Raw genomic sequence first — 12,855 nt, forward strand, 5'->3', positions numbered from 1 at the left:
AAGAAATAAAAAATCTACAGATATGTTACAACGAATAGTTCACTGCGTACTTATTGTAAACGTACTCTGCGTTAAGAACTACAACACCCAGCTGCGTCGTACGGCGCGCTGATTGGCCAGAGCCATGCGATGGTTTACGTGGCATTGCTGTGTCTGCGCAGGCTCAGTCGAGCTCTCTCCCGGCAGGAAGATGGTGTCTGTCAGGATGCGGTCGTGTGTGTTGTCAGTTTTACTCCTGAACGTTTTCTACAGCGTCGTCTCCTCGTTGTACTTCCACATCGGAGAGACCGAGAAGAAATGTTTCATAGAGGAAATCCCGGACGAAACGATGATTATCGGTGAGTGGGAAGTCACCGGCTAATGCTAACTGCTAGCTCACCAACTTTAGCTAGTTAGCTAATCGGCTAACTGAGCTAAAGTTGTCTGTCGTGTCTTCAGAAGTCCACACAGACGGTTCCGTACTGCTGATTTGCAGCTCAGTGAAGAAACACACACACACTCAGAGTACCCAGACAGAAACGACTTACCACCTGACATGTTTACGTTTCTCCTCAGAGTTAAATCTTAAAAAGCGCAGCAGTATTTGTCACATTAATGAAGCTACATGTTTGCTTAAAATCGCCAGAGTGCGTTTGTATTTACTCAGGAAACACGCTACGCCAACACAACAGTAAGATCATGTAAAGTAACTTAAGATTTAACCTCCATTTAAGAGCCTCGAAAACATAGAACACGAGTTTAAAAGCAGGTGTTTCACATGTTGAAGGTCCTGGGTCACACTTCACCAGGTGTCATCAACCCTGCCGGCCGAATGAAAGGTCTTAATATCCCTGACTGTCCTCTAACAGTTCACCAGCTTGTGCAAATACAGCACGACCTGTACGGTTCAGTGTATCCTGAGTGTAACCAGTGAGCTGTGGTCCATCGCTCAACAGTGACAGGAAGTGACTGGAATATCTCGTCTTGTCTGCACAGCTACACTGAGCAGAAGTAAAGGAAGAGAAGCTCACAATGCACACAGTGAACACCAATCATGTAGTTTGTTCATTTGATGACTCCCTCCCAGCTCCTGGAATGACCTCTGACCTCTAGCAAACAGTACTTTTTACCCTTGGGTATAGATAAAGGATCACAGCATCACTAGTAGAATCGGTAGGCATAGAAGTACACATTTAATTAAAATCATTTTGTGCCTAACATTGAATGTGAGTCAGTGCATTTATGTCTCCCCAAAGTTATATTGTGAATATACCACCTGAGAGCTGAGCCTCTCTGTACAGTCACACCAGCAGGCAGCTCTCACTGAAAATGATTCAGACTCTTTGTGGCATTTTAACAATTACATTGTGTGTCTTGATTCGCTGCACACAGCCATCTTTTTAACTTCAGCATGAAAGTTCATTCTCTGGAAAAGCATGTGTGACAAAGGTATTTCAACTCAGAAGTCCACTTGCATGTTTTTCAGAGCTTTTAACTTAAACACGGAGTGGAACTGGCTCTGGTGACACCTTGTGACCCGCAGAAAAAAGCTCTGAATATGCCATCAAGTGGCCTCTGGGTTGATCTTAATAACTGACGAGTAGACGTAGGAGTGAAAAGTATAACCGTGACACATCTGTCTCTCTATGCAGGTAACTACCGGACACAGCTGTATGATAAACAGAGAGAAGAGTACCTGCCGGCCACTCAGGGTCTGGGGATGTTTGTGGAAGTCAAAGATCCTGATGACAAGGTGACCAAACAGATCAAACCAGTCCACATGAACAGCAGAAGTATCGTCAGTAGCTCATCATTCTAACTGGTGTGTTTCCTGCAGGTGATTCTGTCTCGGCAGTACGGCTCCGAGGGCAGGTTCACCTTCACATCGCACACACCTGGAGAACATCAGATCTGTCTGCACTCCAACTCCTCCAAGTTCTCCCTGTTCGCCGGAGGCATGCTGGTGAGCAGGCGCTTCATGCAACAGACAGGCGTCACACACATTAGAGCTGTGTCCTGCTGTGTTCACTGACAATATGAACGTTGGGAACTTCAGTACTTTGTTATTTTCCTCCAGTTCTTCTCATTTTAGCTCCTGTTTATTCTGTACAATCATGAAATTTCATAACCAAGTTACCATAACCAAATAACCATAAGTTATTTGCTCACATTGAAATATTTTTAACTGGAACTCAGTTTGCCTGAAGATGATATGACTCCATTTACATATTTACATATTTCAGTTTTATTTGAATGTTAATGTTCAGTGTTGGTCTTTCATCATAACGTCTGTCAGTGTGCGTTGCTGCATTATGTGTTGTCATATTGTTGCTGTGTCACTAAGATGCTACTTCCTCATTACTTACCGCTGACCTCGTGTTGCAGAGGGTTCACCTGGACATCCAGGTGGGCGAACACGCCAACAACTACGCTGAGATCGCTGCCAAAGACAAGCTGACGGAGCTGCAGCTGAGAGTCCGACAGCTGGTGGAGCAGGTCGACCAGATCCAGAAGGAGCAGAACTACCAGAGGGTCAGTCTCTGAGTTTCTAAACAGAGTGTTGGACAGTTGAGTTTATACTCTTGTCAGGGACACTGATGTCGTGGCAGTTTGGGGATTTCAGTCATTTTAGTCAGTCAGTTTGTTTTCTTTCATAAATTTGGGTTTTGTAAATATGTCAAAATCTGAAGATACGACAAAGTTGTTCCGACAGGACAATGAGCCTAAACGCCTCGGCTGACAGTAATGTAAATGTCCACCGCTGCCTGTCTGTCCTCTTTCAGTATCGTGAGGAGCGTTTCCGTCAGACCAGCGAGAGCACCAACCAGCGGGTCCTCTGGTGGTCCATCGTCCAGACCCTCATCCTGGTGGCCATCGGCATCTGGCAGATGAGACACCTCAAGAGCTTCTTCGAGGCCAAGAAACTGGTGTAACTTTTCTCCTGGGGGAGAGTGTGAGTCTGTGTGTGTGTGTGTGTGTGTGTGTGTGTGTGTGTGTGTGTGTGTGTGTGTGTGTGTGTGTGTGTGTGTGTGTGTGTGTGTGTGTGTGTGAGTCCGTCTGTCTGTCTGTCTGTCTGTCTGTGTGTGTGTGTGTGTGTGTGTGTGTGTGTGTGTTTGGTCTCTACTGATTGATGCAGTACTGAGCGACGGCGCTCGCTGCGGTCGGAGGAAAAACTGCTGAGGAGACGGGACGCAGAGAAAGCCAACTGCAAGATTCGGCTTGAAAACAACATCTTTAGATTATTATTATTATTATTATTATTACTGTTCTCATTGTTTTCCTCACCTGCCCTGTTTGTAATGAGCCCCTCACATTTGCAGTAGACTATCAGGGAAAATGTGACAACTCTATTTATTACCCAGATATGTACTTGGCCTGATGATGCCACAAAGTTCTGACGGACAAATTAACTAAACCAGGCAGATAGTCGTGGGTTTTTTTTTTATTGATTTGGCCTTTTTCTTCCTTGTTACTTACTGTGATGAGTACATGATGTGTTACTGGCCACTAGAGATGTTGTTCAGAGTCGTGTTTGAAGCAAATGCAGTTTGGCCTCTGCATGACGGCAGAAATTATAATCTGGATTCATCTGTAACGAACAGTTTTGTTATACTTTTTCTGCATCTTACATCACGCAGGAATATAAGTGAACATAACTAACATCACTAGTGCAGTGTTCATTTCTGAGGACGCACAAAACTAATGCTAATGCTAAAGAACACAGGGTTTGTGTGGTGGCCTTCAAGCCCACATGGACTTGTGGTTAAAAGAGCTCTTGTGCCGCCATTGGTTAAGTATTGAAGCAGAATATAAATATTGTCAGTGTCTGCACTGATTTCTCACCTCTGTACGGCGTTTGACTCGTTTTTCTTTTTTTCACATTACCAGAAATTTGGCTTCAACACTGACTCTGATTTAAATACCTGAAGAAGTGTGTACAAACAACAAGGAAGAAAAACAAGTTCTCGTTTCCAAATGACAAAACTCATCAGGTGAACCCATGTGGTATCATTTGCACTGTAGTTGGTAAAAATCTTCCTCATTTATGAGGTGAAACATTGATCAAAGTGTGACACCGTTGCTCTCAGCCTTCAGTTTGTGTCGAGTCAGAGTCCTCTTCTTTTTTTCAGTGAAATCAACCAAATGAGACTTTTGTGTTTGTTGCTGCGTGAGAGAGAATCGACGTTTCTACTGTGTCCAAACTGAATGTATGTTTCTGTTCATCCGACTCTGACTTGCTGTCGGTTTGCTGGTGGAGGCTTAGAAAGAATCTTCTGAATCTTTGGCACCATTCAAACACTGCCGTTGTTTTATTTGATCCACCAGTCTGTCTAATCGTCACGGTTCTTCAGGTGGAAACACAAACAGGAATGTTTCCTTTCGGTCTAAAAGGAGCTGTAGATGTTGAGGCGTCAGTTAATCCCCTCAGATGAGAGAACTGCTCGATAGTTTTAGTTGCATCTGTTTGCTCCAGCGCTGCCAGAGATGCCTCCCTGTATGATCTCTGTCGAATCTGAAGGACCCCCCCCCCCCCCCCCCCCCCAAAGAGGTTATCAGTCAGCATGCCAACAAAACACCTTCTGTTCTGCAATGTTTCAGTGATTTCAGTGATTAAACACTGACCTGATGACTTGTCAAAAAGCTAAAAAGTGAGTTGATCTGCTGAAGAAAAACTTAACATTTAGAAAGTTAGTGCCCCACAACCAGCTCCTGGAACTGGTCTGATGATCTTCAACAAATATTCAGCTTCCACATGAGAGAAATGAGCAGTGAAATGGTTTCAGACCCTCTGAAGTTCATTGGCACACCTGAAACTGTCAGCTGTCAGATTTTAAAGAAGCTTTGGAGAAGGACAGCCCTTCATACTTTTTAAGTTTTTACCTCTTCAGTTATTAAGATTTTGTTCCTCCTTTCCTTATTTTCTGGTGGTTTGTGTTGAACAGTTTTATGTTGCTGGTAGGTTTCAGATTTCAGAAATGTTTTCTCGGGTTAGAATTCGAATCAGTTGGTTTCGGGCTTGAATTTATTTTATTTTTGGAGAGATTCTGTCCATGTGAAATCTGTCTGAAATTGCACTCGAAATAAAGTTTTGTCACATTTGGTTTAAATGATTGACAGTTTGTTTTAATATTCTCCACAGAAACCCTGTTTAAAGAGTTTTTATATGCGATAACTTAGTAACTTGTATTTTGAGGTAAAAATATTTCAAACAGACATGTGACTTCAAGATAACGTAATAAAGTTAAAACTAATACAAAAAAAAGTGAAGGTTCCTAAAGCGAAAGCTAAACTGTTGACAGAATATTTCAGGTTTTGTATTGATCCAGTCTGGAGACAATAATGATTCCTATTTATTTTATACTTATACTATGAGGTACTGAGATCCATTACTTCAGTGGCAATACTACGCTGTAAAATACTCCAGAGTTCTAGAGAACATTTTTCTAGATAATAGTAAAGAGTAATATTTATTTGATCTTTTATTTTTTAAGTATTAATGTGAAAGCAGCAGTTAAATGTTCCAAGCACAGCTGATTTTAGGGTCATAGCTGCCATTGAAGACACTGAGGTTTTATGCATGTATTCATTATTATTGAACATACACATGTTGTGTATTTTATGAGCTGATTTCACTATTTTAGGCTATTAGACTCAATGCATTAGAATTTCATGACGTTAAAACATTTCAGGAGGCAATGAGGCAAATAAAAGCAACAATTAGAAATAATGATATTAGATAATAAAACAGATAAGACATGGAAACAGTATTATGGAAACAGTTTCGTCTATAACAATAATGCGTCATGTTTCATAAGATGTTATGTTTCTGGTGAGGTATCAGATGAATGAAGTGGTATTATATTCATATATATATATTAATATTTCCCTCTGAAACACACTGCTGGTGTGATTTGGTCCCTTTAACGTTAAACAACGGTAGGAACCTTTACTGTGACTTGCCGCCGTTGCCATTCGGACTCATATCCAGGTCGGACAGCATTACAATCGGCTTCTGTTTGATATTTTCCAGCGTGAAACGGTCGTGAGTTGTTCTCCGGTCGGTTCTTGTTGCGCTCCTCGTTATGTGTCGCTGAGGTCAGACTTCAGCGGACACTCGCTGACTCACGGCGTCGCAGAAGAAACTGAAGCTGAAGGTGAAACTGAACCCGGATCAGCGCGGAGTGTGACCCGCTACATGCTACGTGTACAGTAACAGTGGACGTGAGGGAGGCTGTTAGCTAACAGACATGGATCCAGAACAAACCGGTTAGAAATATGGATTTTAACTTTTCAGTTTGCTGAGCAAATGTTTGAACCGCCGGAGGGTTCTTGTGGCCAGAGAGTTAGCAAAGAGTTAGCAAAGAGTTATCATGGGGGACACTTTGGTCTCCGTCAACACGTACAAATGAGAAGGGATGGAGGTGTGAGACATTTAGGTTTTTCTGAACGACAACACGGCTGCTTCCGTGGTTTTCAGTGGGTTTGAGAAGTTGGAGTCTCTGTCGGGGCTTTTAGTGTAACTGGACTGAGACCAGGCAGCTGTGAAGATGATGTACTCATCGAGGAGGAAGCCTGTCCTCTACTTCAAAGAGGAGAGAAGGTAAGATGGAGACCTCTTTGTCTTTCTGTTGATTAAAGATGATAGTAATGTCACTGTACTCTGCTCCTGTTAATTAATAATAATAATAACACACACGAGAACGACAGGAAGTTCTGTCTGAAACTGCTGAAGTAACACTCTTTCTTGGCCTTTCAAGAAATGAGATCAAAGTTCCCCATCCAGAGGAGAAGTGAGTAAAAACTGCAGCTCCATGTTTGAGCCAGACGTTCCCAAACTGTGGTCCAGGGACATTCAGAGGCCGTTAGAGTCCCGCCAGTGGCTTTGTTTTCAAATGGAGAGCACAGTTTCCAAAGATACTAAAGTTTTTCCAAAATGATGCAAAAGTTGTGTTGAATATTTCTATTTGATGGAATGATGAAAAACTGAGTCTTGAGTTTTTGGATTTTTCACTCGGTGGAAACTTCAGAGCGTCAGTAAAGATGATGCACAGTTTACTCACCTTAACGCCACTTCAGAGGAAATCCATCTGTGTGTGTTTCTTCTTCTTCTGCTGCAAAACTGGCCAAAAGAAATATGATGTGACTTCATTTGAAGATATTCACAGCAGATGCAGTGAAGTCAACACACCCGAACACAAAAAGCCAAAGTTGTCAAATGTTAAATCTAAACACAACAAGAACGTCTTCATAAATTACAGTGAAACCTGAAAAAAGATTTCTGGTTGTAACAGATACATTTTGGTTGGTACCAAATAAAGTAAAAAAAAATGATACCGAGTAGTAAGTATTTATAAAACTGTGTTTGTGAGACGCAGTTTGGGAACCTGTCGTCGACTGGTTTGTCTGCCTGGCTGTGTTGCATGAAAGGCAGGAAGCAGTTGCTGCAGGTCTGATGCTGCGTTCATGTCATACCGTTTGGACCGTTATTCACAGCTGTTGAGTTGGAAAACTGACAGCTCTGGTATCTCCGACCCGAAATAACAACATGAGTGTCAACAAAATGATGCTAACGTGGCTGCAAATAATCGATTCAGCTCATTAAAAAGGAGCTAAGCATGATTCATTTGTATGTTAATGAACCACTGACACTATTCAAAAGCTAATTTTGGTGTGACTGCAAGGCTAGCAGTGGGGGTAACCATCTTGGAATAAAGTCGGAATAACGGGAGGTTTTCCGGATCTTCCCATTCTGCCCGTATGCCATGAATGCATCATCGTCCCCCGTTTGTGTCTCTCATGTAATCATTGAATTTCTGAGTTCATCATCACATTTAAGTCACAGAAATGCAACCAGAAGTGAAACTACGGAGAGGTTGCGTAAAGATTTTCTGACCACATCTTCCTGATGCACCTTCAGGTTGTTGTGGCTAATGTGGCCTCCATCAACTCCTCAACATCCACATCTGTGTCTTCAGCTGCTAAATGCTCCACTGTGTCCAGCAGCTCGTCTCTAACTGAGTCTGTCTGCTGCCGAGCAGCTCGTGTTCAACGGCTTCATCAGAGTGGAAACGTCTCTTTCTGTGGCTACATGTGTTGTTGAGAAGCAGACGGAGAACCCAGACTGTGAGCTAAGAGAAGCTAAAAGCTGCAGCGTTCAATTCTGAAGTTCCCTTCTGCTCGAAAACAAACAAACCGATTTGAACCGGTTTTGTAATCTGCATCTTGACTGAAGTCCTAAACGTATAAACGCTGATCACAAGAGAGACGCTGTAACAGAGCCACTAACACCATGACATCACGTCCGATCACAATAGATCAAACTTTATTGATCCCTGTGGGACGGAGGGTCTCTATGAACAGAAGACTATTTCTTTCTTTATGAATTGTTAAGTCTAAAATATGACATGAAAATGATGCCAGTATCCAAATATCCATCACACATTTCACAGAGTTCAAGGTGACTTGATTTGTCCGACCAACAGTTCAAAACCAGAACATGTTCAGTTTCTCATGAGAGAAAATAATGGAGGAGCTGCAACAAGAGAGTGGTCGGAATTTTACTTGATAAATAACCTGATTAATTGATTATCAAAACTGTTTATTTTCTTATTCATTTTCTGTCGATCAATTAATGGACAAAATGTTGCAGCACTAAAAACTATGATAGATGAGAGTTTGACAGGAAACAGAAGTGTTGAGAACGAAGAATACACAGTTTGGTTTTTGGTTATTTCCCTGCCTGGGTGCATGGCAGCGTGCGTGTCACTGCTGATGATGATGATGATGATGATGGAGTGTTTCCCTCTGCACGTCAGCTTGTTTGTAGTTTGCCAATCTGTTTGCTTCCCAATGAAAACTCATCCGATCTGTAACTCAGAGGAATAACAATGTGACGCTGCTTCAGGAGCCGTTAAATAATCCGATTTTTCAGCGTTGTGTTTTCAGGGTTGTTTATTACAGATATATTGTGGTATCTGTGCAAAAAGTAAAGAAATGTTATAATGTTTTAAAATGCATTTGTGGTCGTAGTTTCATCCATTGACATGAATATTAGTTTCCTGTAGCTCCTTTAATGTTGGCTGTAGTTCAGAGCAGCTCGTCATGAATCTGTTTGTCAGGCTGCTTTTTTGATCATTTGATTGAGTTTGTGGTGAAGTTTGCGGTTTAGTTTATTTCTTCTGTTTGTAGTGGTTTTATATTAATATTGTATTAATATACCCTGTCTGTGTGTTTACAGGTTCCTGTCTGGTAAATGTACCGTCTACAAGCTGTTCGGCCTCTGCATGTTGCTGCTGCTCGTCTCTCTGCTCTGGCTGCAGTTCAGCTGTTCAGGTGACATGTCCGCCACCATGCGAGAAGACGGACGCCTCCCGCAGCATCAGCCCCCGCCGCCGCCCTGTCCGGCCGACGGCCAGGCGTCCGCGGCGGACGACCCCTCCTGGGGTCCTCACAAACTGGCCCTCATCGTCCCCTTCAGAGAACGCTTCGAGGAGCTGCTGGTGTTCGTTCCCTTCATGCACACGTTCCTCAACAAGAAGAAGATCCGCCACAAGATCATCATCATCAACCAGGTGGATCACTACAGGTGAGGAAACGCCCTCCCAGCTGCTCACTAGATCACTCTTCATCGTTAATTAGATTTTGTTCTAACATGGCCTCTTCAGGTCTTCGTTCAGGGTTTGTTTGTTTTTGGTTGTTCTATTCAAAGAGAAACTTGACACCTTGTTTTAGCTTGGACACGCCCCCTTTATGCACTTTACATAAAATCCAGGTGTTGTGAAGTTCATCTTTAGAAAAGGCTCGTGATGTATTTTCTTTTTAGCAGCTAATCTGGAGATTAGAAAGTGTACTCACCAGGAGGCTGATGGTGGCCAAAACCAGAATATCTTCCTTTAGCACTCATTCGTCACAACATGAATATAAGTAAATGTGGTTATTTTTATATATATATATACAGTATATATATAGCTCTCTGGATTTACCACTGATACAGACTCCTTTCAGTGCAAAGAATGCACAGATCATCGGCAACATCATTGTTTTCTAGTTTTTACTCAGAACTTTAAAGTAACATAGAAACATTACATTGTCGTCTGTCTCCTGTTGTTTCAGATTTAACCGAGCGTCTCTGATCAACGTGGGTCACCTGGAGAGCGGCAACGACACAGACTACCTGGCGATGCACGACGTGGACCTGCTGCCTCTGAACGACGCTCTGGACTACGGTTTCCCAGAGGACGGACCTTTCCACGTGGCCTCGCCCGAGCTGCACCCTCTGTACCACTACAAGACCTACGTGGGAGGGATCCTGCTGCTCACCAAGAAACATTACTACATGGTACTGAGCTGCTGGTTGTTAAGGCTCTGGGAGGTCCAGAGGTTAGAGGGACCACAGCAGGGCTTTCAGGGGTTAGCGGCAGGGCTGATCATGACTGGTGAAGCAGGTGTGACGGCTGCAACAAACACTATTTTTCTGTCCCACAATCGCTCACTACAACCGAGTCCCTCTTTGTGTGTTTTGTACGATGTAAATCTGGAAGGTCCCAGTTTGTACAAAGAAACACAAAGAAGAAGAAGCTCCAGACTACATGTTGTTAGGTTCCTGCAGTGGAATCCGTCCCAGCCTTTTCCCAACACAGGAGTGTAATGATTTAAATTGTCCAGCAGGTGGCGCTGTTTAACCCAGGGAGGTTTCAGCTGTATTCAAACGTCACAGTGTCGTCTTTTGCATCATTACAGCTTCCAGTCTTTCAGAAACGATTGTGGCTATTTTGCAGTTTGTGTTTTGAGACAGAAGGTTTTATTATACTTTAAGACTTTATGAAGAAGGAAATCAAATGGTTTACTTTTCTGTTGTGTTTTGCAGTGTAACGGGATGTCAAACCGGTTCTGGGGTTGGGGCAGAGAGGACGACGAGTTCTACAGAAGACTGAGAAAAGCTGAGTTACAGGTAAAAGTCTCTGTTAGAAAGAAGGTCATCTCTTCTGTTTTTCTTTTCACCGTCTAAAAGAAAAGCTACCACAGCCCCACACTAGCTTCATCAGCGTGTTTGATTCTTAGCTTCAAAAATATGAACTTGTTGTTCAGGTATCAGAATTATAATCTGAAAATCTCCTTTTTAAATGTAGTTTTTAGAGTCAGGATACAGAAAATGTCTGTCTTGCTTCTGCTCATTCTTCAGTGGTTGTTGTTTTTCTCTGCAGCTCTTCAGACCGAGTGGGATCACTACAGGATATAAAACCTTCCTCCACATCCACGACCCGGCCTGGAGGAAGAGAGACCAGAAGAGGGTCGCAGCTCAGAAACAGGTACAAGAGAAATACACAACATTTAGGGGAAATAAGATATGATATCAAACAGGCAGCAGAGGGAGGACCCCGTGTGGAAGAGCAACAACAGAAGAAATCGTTATGTCTTTCATCAGAAAACGAGTGAATGAAATAGTTCTTGTCAGGTGAAAACCTCAAATCTCCCGATTCTGGTTTTCTGCTCAGCAAAAACTCATATTTGACTTTATGTAATAGGCTTTAAAAACCCCATAAAGTTTGAGAATCTTATCAACTACAACACTGTCTGACTGTAACACTCTAATATATATATATATACCACCACTCCAACATATATATATATATATATATATATATATATATATATATGGGTGGTGGAGACACTGTTGGTCAGCCCTAAATGTCCACAGAAGCTCAAGACATGTCAGTTATCTTTTATCAACACATGTTGAGTTCACTGCCACAGTCGAGCATGATGATGTAGCTGCTGTTAAAATCAGCAGCTACATCATCATTACGAGCTAATGAAGCTCAGAAACAGATCTCAGAACAGTTCAGACGAAGTAACCGAGTGACAAAAACACTCCGACCTGCTAAATTAATCAGCTGTCACTCACAGATCAGCTCTGTGTGACTTTTAAAGGTGAGAGAAGATCATAAACAAAAACCGCCCCCCTCCCCTTCCTCGTTCCCTCCTCCCTGTAGGAGCAGTTTAAGGTGGATCCGGAGGGGGGGCTGAGTAACCTTCGTTACCAGGTGGAGTCCAGACAGGAGCTGACCATCAGCGGCGCTCCCTGCACCATCATCAACATCAAATTGGAGTGCGACCAGAACCAGACGCCCTGGTGTCTTCTGGCATAGAGGACGACGCAGGACGGGAGTCCGAGTCCTGCCGGTCCACCTGGAGGCTTTAAAGTTCTTTATCTAGCAGGGCTGCACAGATCCTTTACAGAAGCGCTGGTCGTGGTTCTCGTTGCCAAGACACTTGCGGTGAAACCAAATGTGGCTGAGGGAGAAAATAAAGGTACAAACAGACATGTTGACTGAACAGGAGCAGTCTGGAACTGTCATCAGGTCCGTCTCAGGATCAAACCAGCTATCCACCCGCATCAGGTACATCTCGACGGTACAACGCCAGTGGATTCAAACCTCCTGACGAGGCTTTTACCTGTCAGACCGCTCAGTCACAAAACTTCTATCAGCATATCAGGGAGACGGACTGATACCAAAGCAGACTGAAGTGAACCGAAGAGAGACAGAACCTGAGCTGTTTTAACGGACTCATCTTTGGTTTTCTGACTGCTGACTTGCAAACTTGTTTTTTTTTACTCGGAGATGGTGGAGGGACGGCTGCCAGCAAAGCATGCTTCACCAGATATCATCATGCATCACACTGTAACGTGGGGGGGGGGGGATTTCAGCTTTGTATGTTGAATCGGTTTTATTCTCTTCAGAAACAAAAGTATTTAGCAAAACTCTTGACTACTAACGTCGAAAGCATCTCATGATATTTTTATTTTCCTGCTGGCGGCGTTGAAGACGGTGACCTCTGAACTCTGATTAAAAAGCAGCGCGTGTATGAATTTTA

General features: G+C 43.0%; 2 protein-coding genes across 5 annotated transcripts; both read left to right on the forward strand.

Moving 5' to 3' along the window:
• Positions 1-182: 182 nt before the first annotated feature.
• Positions 183-5,087, forward strand: LOC139290928 (transmembrane emp24 domain-containing protein 9). 2 transcript variants are annotated; one of them, XM_070912751.1, is made up of 5 exons: positions 183-338; positions 1,632-1,732; positions 1,817-1,942; positions 2,365-2,511; positions 2,763-5,087. In XM_070912751.1, exons 1-5 carry the CDS (start codon positions 191-193, stop codon positions 2,910-2,912), a joined length of 672 nt encoding a protein of 223 aa, XP_070768852.1. In that variant the 5' UTR covers positions 183-190; the 3' UTR covers positions 2,913-5,087. The 2 variants fall into 2 exon arrangements, with proteins under 2 accessions (XP_070768852.1, XP_070768853.1); XM_070912752.1 differs by having other exon boundaries at positions 2,808-5,087.
• Positions 5,088-6,517: 1,430 nt separating this feature from the next.
• b4galt7 (xylosylprotein beta 1,4-galactosyltransferase, polypeptide 7 (galactosyltransferase I)) lies at positions 6,518-12,128 on the forward strand. Of its 3 annotated transcripts, none has more exons than XM_070913617.1 (7): positions 6,528-6,580; positions 6,738-6,770; positions 9,218-9,565; positions 10,093-10,318; positions 10,847-10,930; positions 11,184-11,288; positions 11,973-12,128. In XM_070913617.1, the coding sequence occupies exons 1-7, from the start codon at positions 6,528-6,530 to the stop codon at positions 12,126-12,128; spliced, it is 1,005 nt and encodes a 334-aa protein (XP_070769718.1). The 3 variants fall into 3 exon arrangements, with proteins under 3 accessions (XP_070769717.1, XP_070769718.1, XP_070769719.1); XM_070913618.1 differs by having other exon boundaries at positions 6,738-6,767; positions 9,209-9,565; XM_070913616.1 differs by lacking the exon at positions 6,738-6,770 and having other exon boundaries at positions 6,518-6,580.
• Positions 12,129-12,855: the final 727 nt, after the last annotated feature.

Source organism: Enoplosus armatus, chromosome 10, assembly GCF_043641665.1.
Source record: "Enoplosus armatus isolate fEnoArm2 chromosome 10, fEnoArm2.hap1, whole genome shotgun sequence".
Classification (NCBI taxonomy): Eukaryota; Metazoa; Chordata; class Actinopteri; order Centrarchiformes; family Enoplosidae; genus Enoplosus; species Enoplosus armatus.